The 17,601-nt window shown below is 36.0% G+C and overlaps 1 protein-coding gene across 2 annotated transcripts; it reads left to right on the forward strand.

The window, feature by feature from the left end:
- Positions 1–454: 454 nt before the first annotated feature.
- On the forward strand, positions 455–2,996 carry LOC105765916 (F-box protein At2g39490). Of its 2 annotated transcripts, none has more exons than XM_012585191.2 (4): positions 455–720; positions 966–1,920; positions 2,003–2,167; positions 2,374–2,996. In XM_012585191.2, the coding sequence occupies exons 1-4, from the start codon at positions 593–595 to the stop codon at positions 2,695–2,697; spliced, it is 1,572 nt and encodes a 523-aa protein (XP_012440645.2). In that variant the 5' UTR covers positions 455–592; the 3' UTR covers positions 2,698–2,996. The 2 variants fall into 2 exon arrangements, with proteins under 2 accessions (XP_012440645.2, XP_012440646.1); XM_012585192.2 differs by having other exon boundaries at positions 2,354–2,545.
- The last annotated feature ends 14,605 nt before the right edge of the window (positions 2,997–17,601 follow it).

Consider the following 17,601-nt stretch of genomic DNA (forward strand, 5'->3'; position numbering starts at 1 on the left):
AAATTCAAATGCTGCCCTCAAAGCAATCGAACGAATTACCATTAATTACTGCACAAAGTTTTTAGTTATAACTAATAATAAATTTATGTCTTGAGATTTAAACTGTTTTAACAAAAATAATTAATTTATTTTTTGAAGTGATTTAAGTTAAATTATTTTATACGTATGTATGATACTTCTAAAAGAAATAAATATTTTAAATTTAAATAATTCAAAGTATTTTAATTCTCGAAAATAATTTCAAAATCATAAATTTCATTTCCCATAAAAGGGTTTTATTGACACGTTCCTACACAATTTGCTTGAAAAACTCTTTCTTAAAATATCCATATTCAAAGAAGTCGAAAAGAAAATAATTCGTTTATTATGCAGATGTTTATATATATATATATATAAAATTCGAAGTCAATAGTCAATAGTCATTACTTGCATTTTAGCAGTCCAGAAAACCAGATCTATACGATTTTATTAGATATTCATTTGTGGAGTGTTTTGACAGGGTAACAAATGTCTGCAGGAAAAGTTATTAAAAGAGCAAAACAAACGCCTGCAGGAAAATTTATTTGAAAAAACGTCTGCAGGCCCCATTTATATGTATGTAATTGAAAGAACCTCTACAATTGAAGAAAAAATGGGGACCAAAGGCAAGATTAAGAAGAAGAATCGAGAGAGAAAACAGGATCGCAATGACTCTCACAGAAATACTGCAATGGAACAACTGTTAGTATTTTCTCTTCAATTGTTACTTAATTTTGTTTATTTATATGATCAAAACTGAATTTGCTCATTGTCAACGAGTACCAATTCTTATGAATGAGTGCATCAACTAACTAAACTAAGTTCAAGATTCAGTTGCCTATCTCTTTGTTATGATTAAACTATATAACGCTGATTTATTTCGTTTTTACTGAGATCATACTCCTCTTTAAATTCATTTTCAGATAAATCTTTATTTTTCCTAACAGGAACACTGAACCTCAAGATCACATCAGTTGTTTTCCGGATGACATTCTTTTCCGAATCATTAGCTTCCTCCCTTTTGAATCAGCTGTCCACACCACTTTCCTTTCGAAACAATGGAAAGACCTTTGGAAAAAGAATTTGATACTTAATACAACCATGGAAGATATTATTGTTACTATACTCAATCTTGTTTATGATTTTTCTGAACTTCATCCATCAAAAAACAAGTGGGGATTACAATTTAACCTTGACCAAGATAGGCTTCTCTTTGTTTCCATTACACCTAATAGAACACTTCATCTTGATTTCTCCGCTGCTGAACAAGAATTTCCAGCTTCATTTGATTGGCTTTTGCCATTGAGACTTCCATCAGCTTATAAGCCTGATGAGATGATAATGAAGTTAAATCCCCCATTGTCTTTATATGCACAAATCAAAATAAAAACCCTTTATCTAGTTTCAGTAAGCCATCTCTCTAGCAAAGCAGTTACTTGTTTGGTGTCAAATCTCCCATTTCTTGAGAGCTTGATCATTGAAAAGTGTAATGGAGTACAATCTTTAGTTGTACAAGATGCTGGTGTTCTTCAGAAGTTAATTGTCTTGGACTGCCCCCAACTACGAACTCTTAGTTTTCAGGGTCCTCATTTAGGGTGCTTCCGATATAGAGGCAACTTAGTCTCCTTTCGGTTCAAAGGATGCTGCGGATGCTCTGACATTGACATATATTCTCAGTATACATGCGAATGTGGAATATTCCTGGAAGATGTCATGCTTGATCTCAGACAAGGTCTTCTAACACAATGGACATGGGACTTTGAAACCAACACCGATCATCCTTATTTTCCTTCCCAAGGAAGCTACCATTGCGGATGCACCACCAAGGATAAATGCTTCAAATCAATTTTAAGAACCATAGATTGGGTTACTTCTCTAACAATATGCAGATGGTTTTTTGAGGTATGTTCAGTCAAACAAACATTTATTTTTGTGGTTGTAGTACTACTAATCTTTGATCAGTTTTGTTCTTTTCTTTCTTTAGAAAACAGTTTGCAAGAACTTATTTTCTTCAAGTAAAGGCCCTGAATCTTATTTTAGCCAACTGAAAGAGTTGTGGTGGATTGATTGTTCAATGACGAGACACAATATCGATGTCTTACTTTGCTTTCTAAAGCTTTGTCCTAACGTGGAAAGACTCTATGTCACTGTAAGTCTTCCCATTCCCTTTAACTACCTTGATCTTTGTAATACTAAGTAGTTATGTTATTGGGACCCAGATATGTGTCTGATACGATGTCGAATACAAATACTTTTGAAAGATAAAGAACTGAATAATATAGGTAAGTTTGAATTAATTTTGGTTTTGTTTGCTCAGAAACTAAATATGCTTCAGTGGTTGATGAAAACTTGCAGATGGATCCTAAATGTTATAATTTAACTAGCAGTATCCCTGAATATTTCTTAGCCATAGTTGGTGCTCTTGAAAATCTCAATGGTCTCAAGGTTGTGAAACTAGAGGGATTTGTCGGGGAGCAAATGGAGATTTTCGTGGCAAGGCGATTGGTACCATTGTTCGGAGAGAATAATCCAGTAATCATATCAAAATCATATGGGAAATGTTTGAAGCATCTGGTGAAAGTAGACAAGTTGGAGAACAAAGCAACGTATTCTTACAAGTTCAAAATGGTTGAAAATGTTGATGAAAAAATTCTTTATCATATTCATATTAACCTTTAATTTAATCTTAGTAAATAAGGTTTCACTTACATATTATTTAAGTTTCTCCAGGAAACTGTCATGATATCTGGACATAGTTACCCCGCAGGTTTGAACATTTGATTCAAAACTCCAATCATGTAGGAATCATCCTACCTCGTCGTTGTATGAACTATTTGGGTTAAGTCCAAGGTTCATTTTTCTTTAGATTACTAGTTGATATGTTAATCAGTGTCCTTGTAATTTGAAATCAAAATCTTTAATTATATTTGGCAAGCTAAGCTACCTCTCAAATGAGGTAATTTCTTTTATGACCTCAATTATATATAAACTAGATCTCATAAACTTTTGTTAAGAAATGGCTTTCATGCAGCCTGTTGTATCGTGGCATGCATGTTGCGGCAGGACAACATGCTGCTAATGTTTGTATTTTGTATTTTGCTACTTAGTTACATTTGAACTAAGTTGACAATGTATTTGTTTTGATTAGGTGCAGATTGACTTGATTAAATCAGCTTATCTAAGTGTACAAGTTAAGTTTTATCAGTTTCAAGACAATTTAGTGGTGTTAGGTATGTTTAGGTGACAGTTTTGCTTTCAGTCAAGCTGTTTACTTGTTTAAATAGTTGTAAAACTTCAGCTATCAATATGATGAATCTTTTAGCATTCCTTTCTCTTGATTTTTGATCCTTCCTAAGCATTTTTTCTTAAGTTCACAGCCTAATCTTTTGTTATTTTTTGCTGCAAGTCATTGAAGCTTGTTGCTCAAGACTCAGCTTTGTTTTCGATTCTATTTTTTAACACCAACAATTGGTATCTAGAGCCAACTTCTTAGAGGGCCTTTTCTCTTTTATATTCTAAAAAATAATATATCTTCATCCAGTTTCTCTCCAGCTCCACCACCAATGTTTAATGGTGAATGCTACCACATTTGGGTAGTAAAAATGAAGACCTACCTATAAGCATTTGACTTATGGGAGGTTTTCAATGCTGATCCTGAACCACCACCCTTGAGAGCTAACCCTACTGTAGCTCAGATCAGGCAACACTCTAATGATATAGCCAAGAGGTGCAAGGCAATGTCTTGCCTCCAAAAAAGTGTGTTAGACTTGGTTTTCACAAGGATTATGTCCTGTGATACTCCAAAGTAGGCTTGGGAAAGGCTTAAAGAAGAGTTTCAAGGAACTGAAAAAACAAGACAACAACAACTCATCAATTTAAGGAGGGACTTTGAAAACTTGAAGATAAATGAGACAGAGACAATTAAGCAATATTCAGAAAGGATTAAGGCTATTGTAAACAATATAAGATTGTTTGGGGACCAATTCAGTAAAAGCAGAATAGTGGAAAATGTTATTGCAACCTTACTTGAGAGATATGAAGCCAAAATCTCTTCCCTAGAAGACTCAAGAGATTTGTCAACAATCTCTTTGACTGAGCTAATCAATGCTATTTATGCTTAGGAACAAAGAAGAGCTAGCAGATAGGATGAGCATCATGAATGTGCATTCAAGCCAAGAGCAAACCAACCTTGAGCTCCTCCAATTACAAAAGGAAGAAGACATGGTCAAACAAGTCTAAAAAATATGGAGGAAGGAGAAAATATCCAACATGCTCTCATTGTAAAAAGGACTAGTCATCTAGAAGCATACTGCTGGTACAGACCTGATGTGCAATGCAAGGTTTGTAAGCAGTTGGGCCATGTTGAAATGGTTTGCAAGAATAGGGACTAACAAAAACAACAGCAATCACAACAGCCTAACACTCAAGCTCAAGTAGCTGAAGAAAGCCATACTCAGGAGGAGCAAGTGTTTGTTGTTTCTTATTTAGCAATCAGGAGAAAAAAAACAAAAGGATGGTTGATTGACAGTGGATGTACCAACCACATGACTCTTGGTGCTACTATCTTCAAGTGGATAGACAGAAACTTTAACTCAAAAGTAAAGGTTGGCAATGGACAGTACATCAAAGCAGAAGGAAAGGGAGATGTGTTGATTGACACTCATTCAAGTACCAAACTTGTTTCAGATGTCCTTTTAATACTTGAAATTGATAGAAATCTGTAAGTATTGCACAGTTGCTTGAAAAATTGTATTTTGTTGTGTTCAAGAGAAAAGAATGTCTAATTAGTGATCCAAGTGGATCTAAGCTTATGTCCATAGCCATGACTGATAGAAGCTTTGTTATTGACTGGAATAGGAGTTTGTTCGTGTCTATACAACTGCCTTAGATGAGTCTAAATTATGGCATAGACGGATGGGACATGTCAACTATAGATCACTACTTCAGTTATCTAAGGGAGATTTAGTTGAAAACTTTACAAAAATGGTTAAACAACAAGGTGCTTATGAAGTATGTCAGCTAGGAAAGCGAGCTAGGCTTCCATTTCCAACAGGTAAGGGTTGGAGGGCCTTTGAAAAATTGCAGCTGGTTCATACTGATGTGTGTGGTCCTATGAAGTCTCAATCTTTGAATGGTAGTAGGTACTTCATCCTTTTCATTGATGACTATTCCAAGTTCTGTTGGGTTTATTTTCTCAAGTTGAAGTCAAAAGTTGCCTTAGTATTTTGGAATTTCAAAGCAGTAGTTGAAGCTCAATCAGGTTGCAAGCTCAAAAATATAAGGTCAGACGATGAGACAAAGTACACTTCTGAATTGTTTCAAAGGTTTTGTGAAGAGTCAAGGGTTGAACACCAGCTTACCAACACCTACACACCTTAGCAAAATGGTGTTAGTGAAAGGAATAATCAAACCCTATTGGATATGGTCAAATATCTGATGTTTGAAAGAAGTTTTCCTAAAAGTTTTTGGGATGAGGCAGTGAATACTACAGTTTATATTCAAAACAAGCTACTAACAAAAGCCCTGTTGGAGAAAGCTCCATTTCAAGTCTAGTTTGGAGTCAAACCATCAATTGCACATTTGAGAGTCTTTGGTTGCATATGTTATACACATGTCCCTACTGTAAAAAGGGACAAATTGAAAAAAAAAAAGGCTCAACCTGGCATCCTTGTGGGCTATAGTAGTGTTAAAAAGGGCTATAGAATCCTTGATCCTACAATTTACAAGGTCTCTATAAGCAGAGATGTGGTGCTTGATGAGAAGTCAATACGGAACTGGGACAACGCTGAGCCAGAATGTGTTACTGAAGACTTAGTGATAGGGCCAAATAAAGCTGATTAGATTGATCAAGAGATGAATTTTGATGATGTGTTTATTAGAGGAACCATATTGATAAGTGACATGTATGAAAGGGCTGACATAGCTGTTGTTGAGCTAGTTAGTTATGAAGAAGTAGAAACATAAGAAGGCTAGAGGCAAGCCATGCTAAATGAAATGGGCATGATTCACAAGAATTAGACTTGGGAGTTAGTTGAAAGACCATCCCACATAGCAACTTTGTTAAGATGTCAATCTTTTAGGGAAAACATACCTGGTTCGACCAATCATCAAGCTAAATCATAAAATATATCAAAATAATTATAATTTTGAATTAAGTTTTTGAGTTTAGGACTCACACTTTATTTTTCACTTTCTCACAGCACCCTAATGAATATTCTAATTTTCCTGAATAAACATTTATACGATCCTAAACTAAAATTTAGTATAAATTCAATCAATTTACCATTTAACCAACTCCCAATTACCCACTTACGAGTTCAAACCAATTGTCGAATTAATAACTACTTTATGAATTCAAACTAGTTCAATTGCTTACCTTGTATCGATGTGAACCGTACGTACAATCGTTCTTCAGCTTTACGGTTGATTCAGGGCATTTGGGTCAGCACCTAATTCAATAATATACTGGAAAATTAGTAGCTAATAATTATTAAATTCCTTCATTTAACCAATCCATAACCTTTACCCTACAACTATGTCGAAACAATAATTAATTTTACGCTTGCACTTACGTTTCCCGATTTGTGAAATTTGAATGCCCAAACGATCAATAACATTTTCCCCTAATTGACATGGGTTTAATAGCTGATTAGGAGGGTTCAAGAACTCAAATTATGGCTGGAATTAAATGGGAAACATTCAATTAACATAACAGCCCCTTATTTTACACATATGCGCATGCACCACCACCCATGGTGGCCGAAATTGGGGCTGAATTTTAAAATGATTTGAAACCTCATTAAAATCTAGAAAAATACCTTTTAAAAAATTTAAAATCTCCCAAATTCCGAATCTGGAAATTTTTGTTTTTAATTGACAAGATTAGCCAAGAAATTGAAGAGAAAAGAGATCTTTCCCAAGCTAGTTGAGAGAAACGGCAATGACAACTTATTGGCAATGTTTGGGATTGATCTCAGAGTTCAAGATTTCAGATTTGGGGCTGATTTTAATAAGGAAAAATATCAGCGAGATGGTGGAGAAGATGTTAACAAATCTTGAGACAAAAAGAAAAAGAAAGAGATGGTAAAACTAGGTGTAGGTGATGGCAACAATGGAGGAAGAAATAAAAATAATTGAAGATCAAGGCGGAGAATTGGGGGAGGAACGACTAGGGTGAGTAAAAATAGAATAAATGTTGATTATTTTGTGTAAAATTAACATTTATACCTAGGGTTACACGGGTGTGGATGGCACACACATTAAAAACAAGGGAATTTGAAATAAAAAAGAAGAAGTTATTTTGTATGGGAAAGGATTCAAACTTGGGATCTCAATTTAATTTTAATGCTTTAGCAAAATAATAAAAATAGTGAGAGAGAAGGGATTTGAACTTGGGTTTCAAGGAATTTTTCACTAACACTTAACCAACAAACCAATACCTCATTTATTCCTAAGAATGCATAGATAATCTAAAAAATTAGGGCATGACCACTCTTTCTCAATTCCCAAACCCGATTCTACTAACCCCTGATTTTTAGGATATTACAGACATTATCAATCAAGCACAACAAATGCTAGATATCATATAACCATATAAATCCCTGATCGTTTTCATATTTGACCCTAATAGCATGTAATACGTATCCTAATCCTTTACTAAGTTCACATGGGCATTATATTGTAATCGTATCAATTCAACCCCTATAACAGTATATACATATTTTATCAATCATGTAAACATTTCATATCCATTTGGCACTTTGTACCAATTCGTAATTGTCATATAATTCATACTTTACAATTTAGCTCATTTGATGCCAAAGGTCATTACACTCACATCGATACCAGCTAATGGATAAAATTAAACAATAAAAGTATAACATGAATTAACATTGTAAGTTTCATATGAACTTACCTGGCAAAACAACAAACGAACATCTTTAAAGACTAATAAGAAATTTTACCTTTCCCTTGATTATCCTCGTTTTGATTCAATTTTCGATATATATAATAATTCAATTTAATTTATCAATTTCACGCATCTTATATCATCCTATTCTATGCATGAATCAGTTCAATTTTATTATTTTCATCCCCTAAACTTTTTATTTTTTTCAATTTAGCCCCTAAAACCAAAATTGCCATAACTTTCAAATTGGAGCTTTGGTTTCAAAATTGATATCAGTTATTGAAATTTATACACTTTAGTCCAAATGTTCAAAAACTAACAATTAAACTTTACAAATTAGTCCATTTGCACTTCTAATCTCAAAATCTAACAATTTAGTACCAATTTTATAATGCCCTGACTTCTTAAATTTTTTTTTTTACAAATTTTGTCATAAATAAGCACTTGTTTCAGTGGTTGAGTGGCATCGGTGTTGGTGGAGGTCCTTGGTTCGAATCGTTGTGGGGGTGGGTGATTTTATTTTGTTTGCTTCAAGTCTGTAGTTAAGTTGGTGGAGTTGGTATGGGTTTTAAACTCTTAGGAAGTGGTGGTTATCAAGTGGTACGAGTTAATTGGGTTCTTGGGTAAATCCATTTTAGTTGCATTTATCTTAAAACTTGATTTTTATTTGATTTATTCTTTATTTTATTTTATTGTTTTAAAAAAAGAAAAATATCCCAAGATTTTTTGTCATTGTTTTTCACATTCAAAAATTTTCTTCCCTCACCTGTTCATTTGGTTTTCATGTTGGTTTCAAGTGGAGGGATTTTGAAGAGTTGGTTTTCTTTTTGTCATCCATTCACTCCAAATTTCTTATATTCTTTTGACTTGTTGTCTTTTGTGCTTTGTGAATTTTGTGGTGGTTGTATATTGGTTTGTTGTTGCTCCGTTCTGTGCTAGTAATTTTCTTCTTCTTCTATCCTTCTCTCTTTTATTCATTGTGGAGATTGTTCCATTCATTGACTTTGGTTAAGAGGGCTGTGTATGGTACATTTATTCTGTGTTAATCGCTTTAATGTTTAAGTAGGGGAGAATCGCGAGCCGGTTGGCGCTTCTCCAACAACTTGAATTACGCGATTGCTATTCATCCTTTGGTAATGGTTTGATAGTATTTTGAGAGTCAATTTAGGACTTTATGTACTATATTTATCTTTGAATTATTATTGTGAATCGTTGCTAAGTTAATAAATTAAACCCCATTTTTAGGTGCTGAGGGTTCTGTGGTTGCTTTGGAATTAAAATCAAATCAGGTATGTAACAAGAAACCAGAAAAATAGCAAACGGTAAAAGCTAAAATTGGGGTCTGTCGATGCCACACAGCCGTGTGCGACACACGACTGTGTGACAGGACGTGTGTGACACATGGTTTAGGAATTTTGGGTCGTGTAGGCTACACGTGTGCATATGGGCCTTGTGAGCCACACAGGCATAGAAATTTGGGCCGTGTGGGCACACAGGCGTGTGGCCCTAAAATTTCTAAAATTTTCCATAGGGTAGTACACATTTCTCGATCAATTATGAGTCTCCCATAAGGTTGGTATGTGATTATATATGCAATAAATCATGAAATCTATTAATCTGTTATTATAAACTTGATGAAATTATGTGTATAACATGTATGATGCTCATGTAGAGTGATATCATATGAATAATCTGTTATGTATAAAGCATGCTCTATGACTGTTATACGAGCATGTATGAGATGTTAGTTTTGGTATCTGTTAACTCTGTTTGTATTTGATTATGGGGTGGGACATATATTATGTGGTGGAAGTTTTATTTGTGAGGCAATATATCGCCATTATACTAGCAGCACTGTTGCGATTATTCTGAAAAGTGTCTTAAAGACACTAAGTGGTGTGTAGGGCTGGTTGGGTGTTTTACACTCCACATGGTGTGTTGGGATGGTCGAAGCAGGTGTGTAGAGGATGGGGGTAGGATTATATATATTTGCATTTGTAGTACTCTAACATAATTCTGATTCTGTATAAGATGTATGTCTGTAATTATTTTGCCATGTGATTAAATTTGAAACTCTGTTTTCTTGCAAGTTACACACTGAGTTATAAAACTCACTACCTGTTTGTCTGATAATCTTAGTTAACCCTCAGACTTAGGTGGGTCAGTGCGACGGGAGCTCGGTTATGTCTATGTTTCTGTAAACTCTATTTACTTAAATTTGACTTATTTATAATTCTGATTTGAGAGTTTTGTAATTTTTAGACTTTCTAGACATTTAGGATTTTTTTTGTTTTGGATTTTTATTTTGAATTTTTGACATTACAGTCGATAACACGACTTTACAAAAATAACTATTTTTCTGCACTCAACTGTTTTCGAGAAAACGAACTCGACTTTCCAAAATGTAATGTTCTAAGAATTTCTAGTGTAAATATTCGATTTATTCAGAAAATGTAAACAAATAATGATTTTAATTAAATAAGTATGACAAACACATTTTAAATAAAGCGGGCTTTTTAAGTAACAAAGATACACAATGTTTTTTAAAAAGCAAAAGTCAGATCTGAAACTATTTTACGTAACATTTTCAGATTCGACCATAACGTCTAGGCCGAGTTTGGGATGTTAACTTTAGTGGTATCAGAGACAGGTTGTAAAACTCAGATTATGAAATTTTGGGTTTAAAATTGTATTTGTAAAAACTATTTTTTCGAGTAATGTTTATTTTTGAATTTGAAAAGTAAGTTTGTGGAATACCGAGTCTCTGGCTCCGATCCTGTAAGTACTTCTGACTTGGAAATACTTTAGTTAGAAAGCTTTGAAATGATTAAAACTGTATTGAGTTAGCCAGAGACTGAAAAATTCCTGAAATTTTTGAAATTCCTTCTGGTACTTATTTGAAGCATAAAATACTTACTAATAAACACTTAAATTGATACATAAAACTTTGTAATGTAGATAAATCTGTGAATACGATGAGTGCTCATGGAACTCGTGGCCATAGTACTCGAGGGCGCAGCAAGCGCCGTAGAGAGACTCGAGCTGAGTTGTCCTCGGTGGGTAGTATGCCCAATCTAGATACTAGTGAGACACAGACTACATCTACTACTGAGACAGGGTCTCAAAGTTGCTCAGTTGGGGACGACACGTTGTCCCAACCCATGCTTAGAGTAGTAGAAAGGGTCGCTGGGCTCCATTCTAGTTCTGAGAGTCGTGGGTCGGTAACTAAACGACTCTGTTCTAACGATACTGAGTTATTTAAGAGTGTTATTGGAGTCGCCCCGACTGTGGCCAAATATTTTTTGGAGGCCACCAAGAGAATCATGAATGATATTGACTGCACCTCTGAGCAGAAATTGAAGGGTGCAATATCTTTGCTTCACGATGAGGCGTATCAATGGTGGTTAACAGTTGAGGAGGATACTCAGCTCAACCAGATTACTTGGGATCATTTTAAGAGTGTCTCTTAGAGTAAATATGTGGGGGCGAGTTATATAGATGCTCGTACATGTAAGTTTATGAATCTCACCCAAGGGTATAAGACTGTGGGCGAGTATGAGGTCGAATTTCTAGGACTGAGCCATTATGCTCCTGGGATGGCGTCGACTGAGTATGAGAAGTGTGTCCATTTTGAAAAAGGATTAGGGGATTATCTAAGAGTTTTGATAGCTCCACAGAGGGAGTGAGAATTTTTGTCTTAGTGGACAAGGTGAAGATCACCGAGAATGTTAAGTCCGTTAAGCGCGAGAATAGGAACAGTGATAGGGGCAAGAATAAAAGGGATTTAGAGCCCTCTAGCTCTGTTCTGAAGCCTAAGAAACGGGATAGGTCTGATAGACCTTCGAGAGTTGGGGTTCCAGTTGCTCCTACTGTGGCTCAATCGTGTAAAGATTGTGGTAGACGCTATCTGGGCAACTGTTGGAGGAGTTTGGGAGCATGTCTGCGATGTGGGTCAATGGCGCACCGTATCAGAGATTGCCCACAGTGTTCTAATTAGATGCAAGATCTAACTCCGGGTTTTGTTCAGCCTTAGCAGGCAGTTCAACAGCTTATTTTGCATTGAAAGACATAGGGTCGACACATTCCTATATATCTAGCTCTATTTTTGTAAACTTAGGGATTTTGTTGAGAACACTTTCGATAAGATTACTGGACTTAGTCTGTTGGGTCAATCTGTTCGGGTTAGTAGACTATATAAGAATGTACCGTTGGAGATACAAGGGGTTGTGTTTTTGGCTAATCTAATAGAGCCATGGTTTGGAGAATTTAATTTGATTCTGTGAATTGATTGGCTTGTAGAGCATCAAGTCAGTTTGGATTGTGCTTCTAAGAGGCTAGTTTTGATATTAGAGGATGATATGGAGGTGGTTATGATTGACGAGCATCGGGATTACTTATCCAATGTGATCTTCGCTATTGTGGCTAAAAAATCGGTTCGAAACAGGTGTGAAGCGTATTTGGCCTTTGTGAGTGATTCGACTTCTGTGGGTTCGTTTATTAAGCTTCTACCGGGTACAACTCTGGTGTCCATTACTCCTTATCGTATGGCACCAAAGGACCGTGTGGAGTTAAAAGCTTAGCTTCAGGAGTTCATTGATCGTGGGTTCATTCGTCCTAGTGTCTCTGTAGGGGCACCAGTATCATTTCTAAAGAAAATAGATGGTACCATGAGAATGTTTATCGACTACTATCAATTGAATAAGTTAACGGTGAAAAAGAAGTACCTACTTCCAAGGATCGATGACTTGTGTGATCAGTTTCATAGGGCTGCTGTGTTTTCCAAGATAGATCTTTATTCTAGGTACCATTAGCTTAAGGTTAAGGAAGTTGATGTCCATAGGACTACTTTTAGGACTCGTTATGGGCACCACTAGTTCCTAGTCATGTCCTTTGGTTTCACGAATGCTCCGGCTGCATTCATGTATCTTATAAACTGGGTTTTCCAGCCTTATTTAGATCAATTCATCGTGGTCTTCATCGATGACATTCTGGTATACTCTAAGACAGAAGATAATCATGATGAGCATCTTAGAGTAGTTCTTCAGGTACTTCGAGAGAAACAATTCTACGCTAAATTGAGCAAGTGTGAAGTCTGGTTAAGGGAAGTAACTTTTCTAGGGCATGTGGTTTCTGCAAAGAGGATCCGAGTTGATCATAGAAAAATTAAGGTTGTGCTTGAGTAGAAACAACCTAGAAATGTTTTTGAGATTCGAAAATTTCTTAGGCTTACGGGTTATTATTGGAGATTTATAAAGGGGTTCTATTTAATAGTAGCTCCTCTGACTAAGCTAGTGCGTAAGAACGTCCCATTTGTCTGGACTGATGAGCAGCAATCAAGCTTTAATAAGCTCAAATCTATTTTGACTCAAGCTCCTGTTCTAATACAGCCTGAATCCAGTAATGAGTTCATGGTATACAGTGATGCATCTCATGTCGATCTGGGTTATGTTCTGATGCAAGACGGTAAGGTAATGGCTTATAAGTCCCGACAACTTAAGTCACACGAGGGCAATTATCCGACACACGCTCTTGAGTTAGCTATAGTTGTCTTTACCTTAAAGATTTGGAGGCATTATCTGTATGGTGAGAGGTGTATCATCTATTCTGACCACAAAAGTCTCAAGTATCTCCTCACTCAAAAAGAGTTAAACCTTAGGCAGCGTAGATGGATTGAACTACTTAAGGATTACGACTGCACGATTGAGTATCATCCTGGTAAGGCCAATGTGGTGGCCGATGCTCCTAGTCATAGGACAATGTCAGATTTGAGGTCGATGTTTGCTCGCTTAAATCTTTTTGATGATGGGATTCTGTTAGCCGAGTTACAAGTTAAGCCGACTTGGATTGATCTAATTCGGGATAAACAGTTGGGAGATGATTCTCTGATTCTACGATTCTGTCAGGTAGAGAATGGTAGTACATCTAATTTTGGGTTGAATAGTGATGGGGTTTTATGTTTTTGGGGATAGGTTTGTGTGCCTTACAACTCTGATTTGAGACAGTCTATTTTGTGAGAAGTGCATAATAGCCCTTATGTTATGCATTCTGGTGGAAATAAGATGTATCGGGATCTACACGAACAGTACTGATAGCCTAGTTTGAAACGGGAGGTAACGAATTTTGTTTCTCGATGTCTGACATGCCAGTAAGTTAAGGCTGCGCACCAATTACCTTCGGGTTTGCTTCAACCCGTTATGATTCCCATGTGGAAATAGGAGCGTGTAACTATGGACTTCGTTAGTGAGTTGCCCTTAACACCTACTGAGAAGGATTCTGTGTAGGTCATCGTGGATCGGTTGATCAAGTCTGCCCACTTCATTCTTGTTCAGACAGATTACTCCCTTAAAAAATTGTCCAAGTTGTATGTTTTAGAGATCGTAAAGCTGCATAGGGTTTTGATCTCGATTAATTCTGATAGTGATCCTCGCTTCACTTCTCGATTTTGGAAGAAACTTCATGAGGCACTAGGTTCGAGGTTAGACTTCAGTACTACATTCCATCCTCAGACAGATGGTCAATCTGACAGAGTGATTCAGATACTAGAGGATATGCTCCAGAGTTGTGTGATTGATTTTTGAGGTAGGTGGGAGGATTTTCCGTTATTAGGCAAGTTCGCCTACAATAATAGTTTCCAGTCCAGTATTCAGATGGCACCTTACAAGGCTTTGTATAGTCATAAGTGTCATACTCTATTGTGTTGGACTGAGTTGGGTGAGCGACAGGTTTTGGGTCCTGAGTTGGTTTCTGAGATTGAGGATAAAGTTAGACTGATTTGGATCGTTTTACTGCCGCTTCTGATAGACAGAAGTCTTATGCATATCTGAAAAAGAGAGACATCGAGTATTCTTTGGGTGATTATGTGTTCCTTAAAGTGTCTCCATGGAAAAAGGTTTTACGGTTTGGACGTAATGGCAAGTTGAGCCCTAGGTTCATTGGGTCCTATCGGGTTCTGAAACATGTGGGACCAGTTGCTTATCAGTTAGATCTACTTCCAGAGTTAGACTGTATCCACGATGTGTTTCACATCTTTATGTTGGGGCGGTATCGGTTGGACCCATCTCATATTGTTTTGGTCAAGGAGATTGAGGTTAGACCAGATTTGACATTTAAGAAGGAGTCGATTTAGATTCTAGATTGAGATGTTAAGATCTTAAGGAGGAAGTCTATTCTATTAGTTAAGGTTCTGTGGCAGAATCATGGCACTGAGGAAGCCACGTGGAAACGTGATGACTCAATTGGTCAACAGTATCGACATCTGTTTGAATCAGGTAAATTTCGAGGTCGAAATTTCTTTTAGGGGGTAGAGTTGTAACGCCCTGACTTCTTAAAGTTTTGTTTTTACAGATTTTATCGTAAATAAGAAATTTTTTTAGTCGTTAAGTAGCATCAGTGTATGTGGAGGTCCTTGGTTCGAATCGTTGTGGGGGTGTGGGTGATTTTATTTTGTTTGTTTCAAGTCTATTATTAAGTTGGTGGAGTTGGTATGGGTTTTAAACTCTTAGAAAGTGGTGGTTATCAGGTGGTTAGTAGAGATTAGTGGTGTGAGTTAATTAGGTTGTTGGGTAAATATATTTTAGTTGCATTTATCTCAAAACTTCATTTTTATCTGATTTATTCTTTATTTTCATTTTATTTTTTTAAAAAAGAGAAATATCCCAAGATTTTCTGTCATTGTTTTTCACATTCTAAAATTTCCTTCCCACACCTCTTCATTCGGTTTTCACGTTTGTTTCAAGTGAAGGGACTTTCAAGAGTTGGCTTTCTTCTTTTCATCCATTCACACTTAATTTCTTATATTCTTTTGAATTGTTGTCTTTTGTGCTTTGTAATTCTGTGGTGGTTGTGTATTGGTTCGCTGCTGCTCTGTTCTATGTCAGTAATTTTTGTATTCTTCTATCCTTCTTTCTTTTATTCATGCGGAGAATTTTACATTCGTTGACTTTAGTTAAGACGGGTGTGTGTGGTGCATTTATTTCGTGTCAATTGCTTTGATGTTTGATTAGGAGAGAATTGCGAGATGGTTGGCGCTCCTCCAACAACTTGAATCGCGTGGTTGTTATTTGTCCTTTGGTAAGGGTTTGATAGTATTTTGAGAGTCGATTTAGGGCGTTGTGTACTATACTTATCTTCAAATTAGTATCGTGAATCGTTGCTAAGTTAATGAATTGAACTCTGTTTTCAGGTGTTAAGGGTCTCGTGGTTGGTTTGGTATCGAAATCGAAATAGGTGTGTAATGAGAAACCCAAAAAATAGCAAACGACAAAAGCCAAAATTAGGGTCTGTCGACGCCACACGGCCATGTGCCAGGCCGTGTGTGACACACGGTCTAGGCCATTTTGAGCCATGTGGGCCACATGAGCGTGTGGGCCCAAAGTTTTTAAAATTTTCTCTAGGGTCGTACACGTCGTCCCGATCTATTGTGAGCCTCCCGTGGGGTTGGCATGTGATTATATATGCTATAAACATGAAATCTGTTAATTTGTTAGTATAAACTTGACGAAATTACGTGTATCACATTTATGATGCTCATGTAGAGTGATACGATATGTATGATCTGTTATGTATAAAGCTTTTTCTATGTTTGTTATACGAGCATGTATGAGATGTAAGTTTTGGTATTTGTTAACTCTGTTTGTATCTTATTATGAGGTGGGACATATATTATGTGAAGGAAGTATTCTGTGTGAGGCGATATCTCGCCATTATACTAGCAGCATTGCTACGATTATTCTAAAAAGTGTTGTAAGGACACTAAGTGGTGCGTAGGGTTGGGTGGGTGTATTATACCCCACATGGTGTGTTGGGATGGTCGGGGCAGGTGTGTAGAGGATGGGGGTAGGATTATATATATTTGCATCTATTTTACTCTGACATGATTCTGATTCTATATAAGATGTATATCTGTATCTATTCTACCATGTGATTAAATCTGAAACTCTGTTTTCTTACGAGTTACACACTGAGTTATAAAAACTCACTCACTATTTGTCTAATAATTTCAGGTAACCCTCAGACTTAGGCGGGTCGGTGCGACGGAAACTCATTATGTCCATGTTTCCGTAAACTCTATTTACTTAAATTTGACTTAGTTAAAATTCTGATTTGAGAGTTTTGTAATTTTTGGACTCTCTGGACATTTGGGATTGTTTTTTATTTGGATTTTTGACATGATACTCGATAAAATGACTTTACGAAAACTACTATTTTTCTGCAATCAACTGTTTTCAAGAAAATGAACTCGGTTTTCCAAAATGTAACGTTCTAAGAATTTCCACTGTAAATATTCGATTTATTCAGAAAATGTAAACAAACAATGGTTTTAATTAAATAAGTATGACAAACACGTTTTAAATAAAGCTGGCTTTTTAAGTAACAAAGATACACGATGTTTTTCAAAAAGTGAAAGTCGAATTTGAAACTGTTTTACGTAACATTTCCAGATTCGACCATAACATCTAGGCCGGGTTTGGGGTGTTACAAATTTCTTCAAGCATTCATCAACAGAAACTTTTAGAAACTTTAACAGTTTTACGAATTGGTACATGTGCTAATTAAATCAAGCTCTCACAACCTTAAAAATATAAAAATTATAAGAAAAAGACTTGAAAACTCACCAATAAATTACAAGAAAAGGACTTGACCCAGAGTTGGAAGGAATCCCAAAAAAAAAATTC

The sequence above is a fragment of the Gossypium raimondii genome, chromosome 5 (genome assembly GCF_025698545.1).
Source record: "Gossypium raimondii isolate GPD5lz chromosome 5, ASM2569854v1, whole genome shotgun sequence".
Classification (NCBI taxonomy): Eukaryota; Viridiplantae; Streptophyta; class Magnoliopsida; order Malvales; family Malvaceae; genus Gossypium; species Gossypium raimondii.

Excerpts from the sequence above, each read along its gene's own strand:
- LOC105765916 (XM_012585191.2), top strand. The coding sequence starts at position 593 with ATGTATGTAATTGAAAGAACCTCTACAATTGAAGAAAAAATGGGGACC. Across the intron at positions 1,921-2,002 it reads TATGCAGATGGTTTTTTGAG|AAAACAGTTTGCAAGAACTT; the intron begins GTATGTTCAGTC and ends TTCTTTCTTTAG. Across the intron at positions 2,168-2,373 it reads TGGAAAGACTCTATGTCACT|ATGGATCCTAAATGTTATAA; the intron begins GTAAGTCTTCCC and ends GAAAACTTGCAG.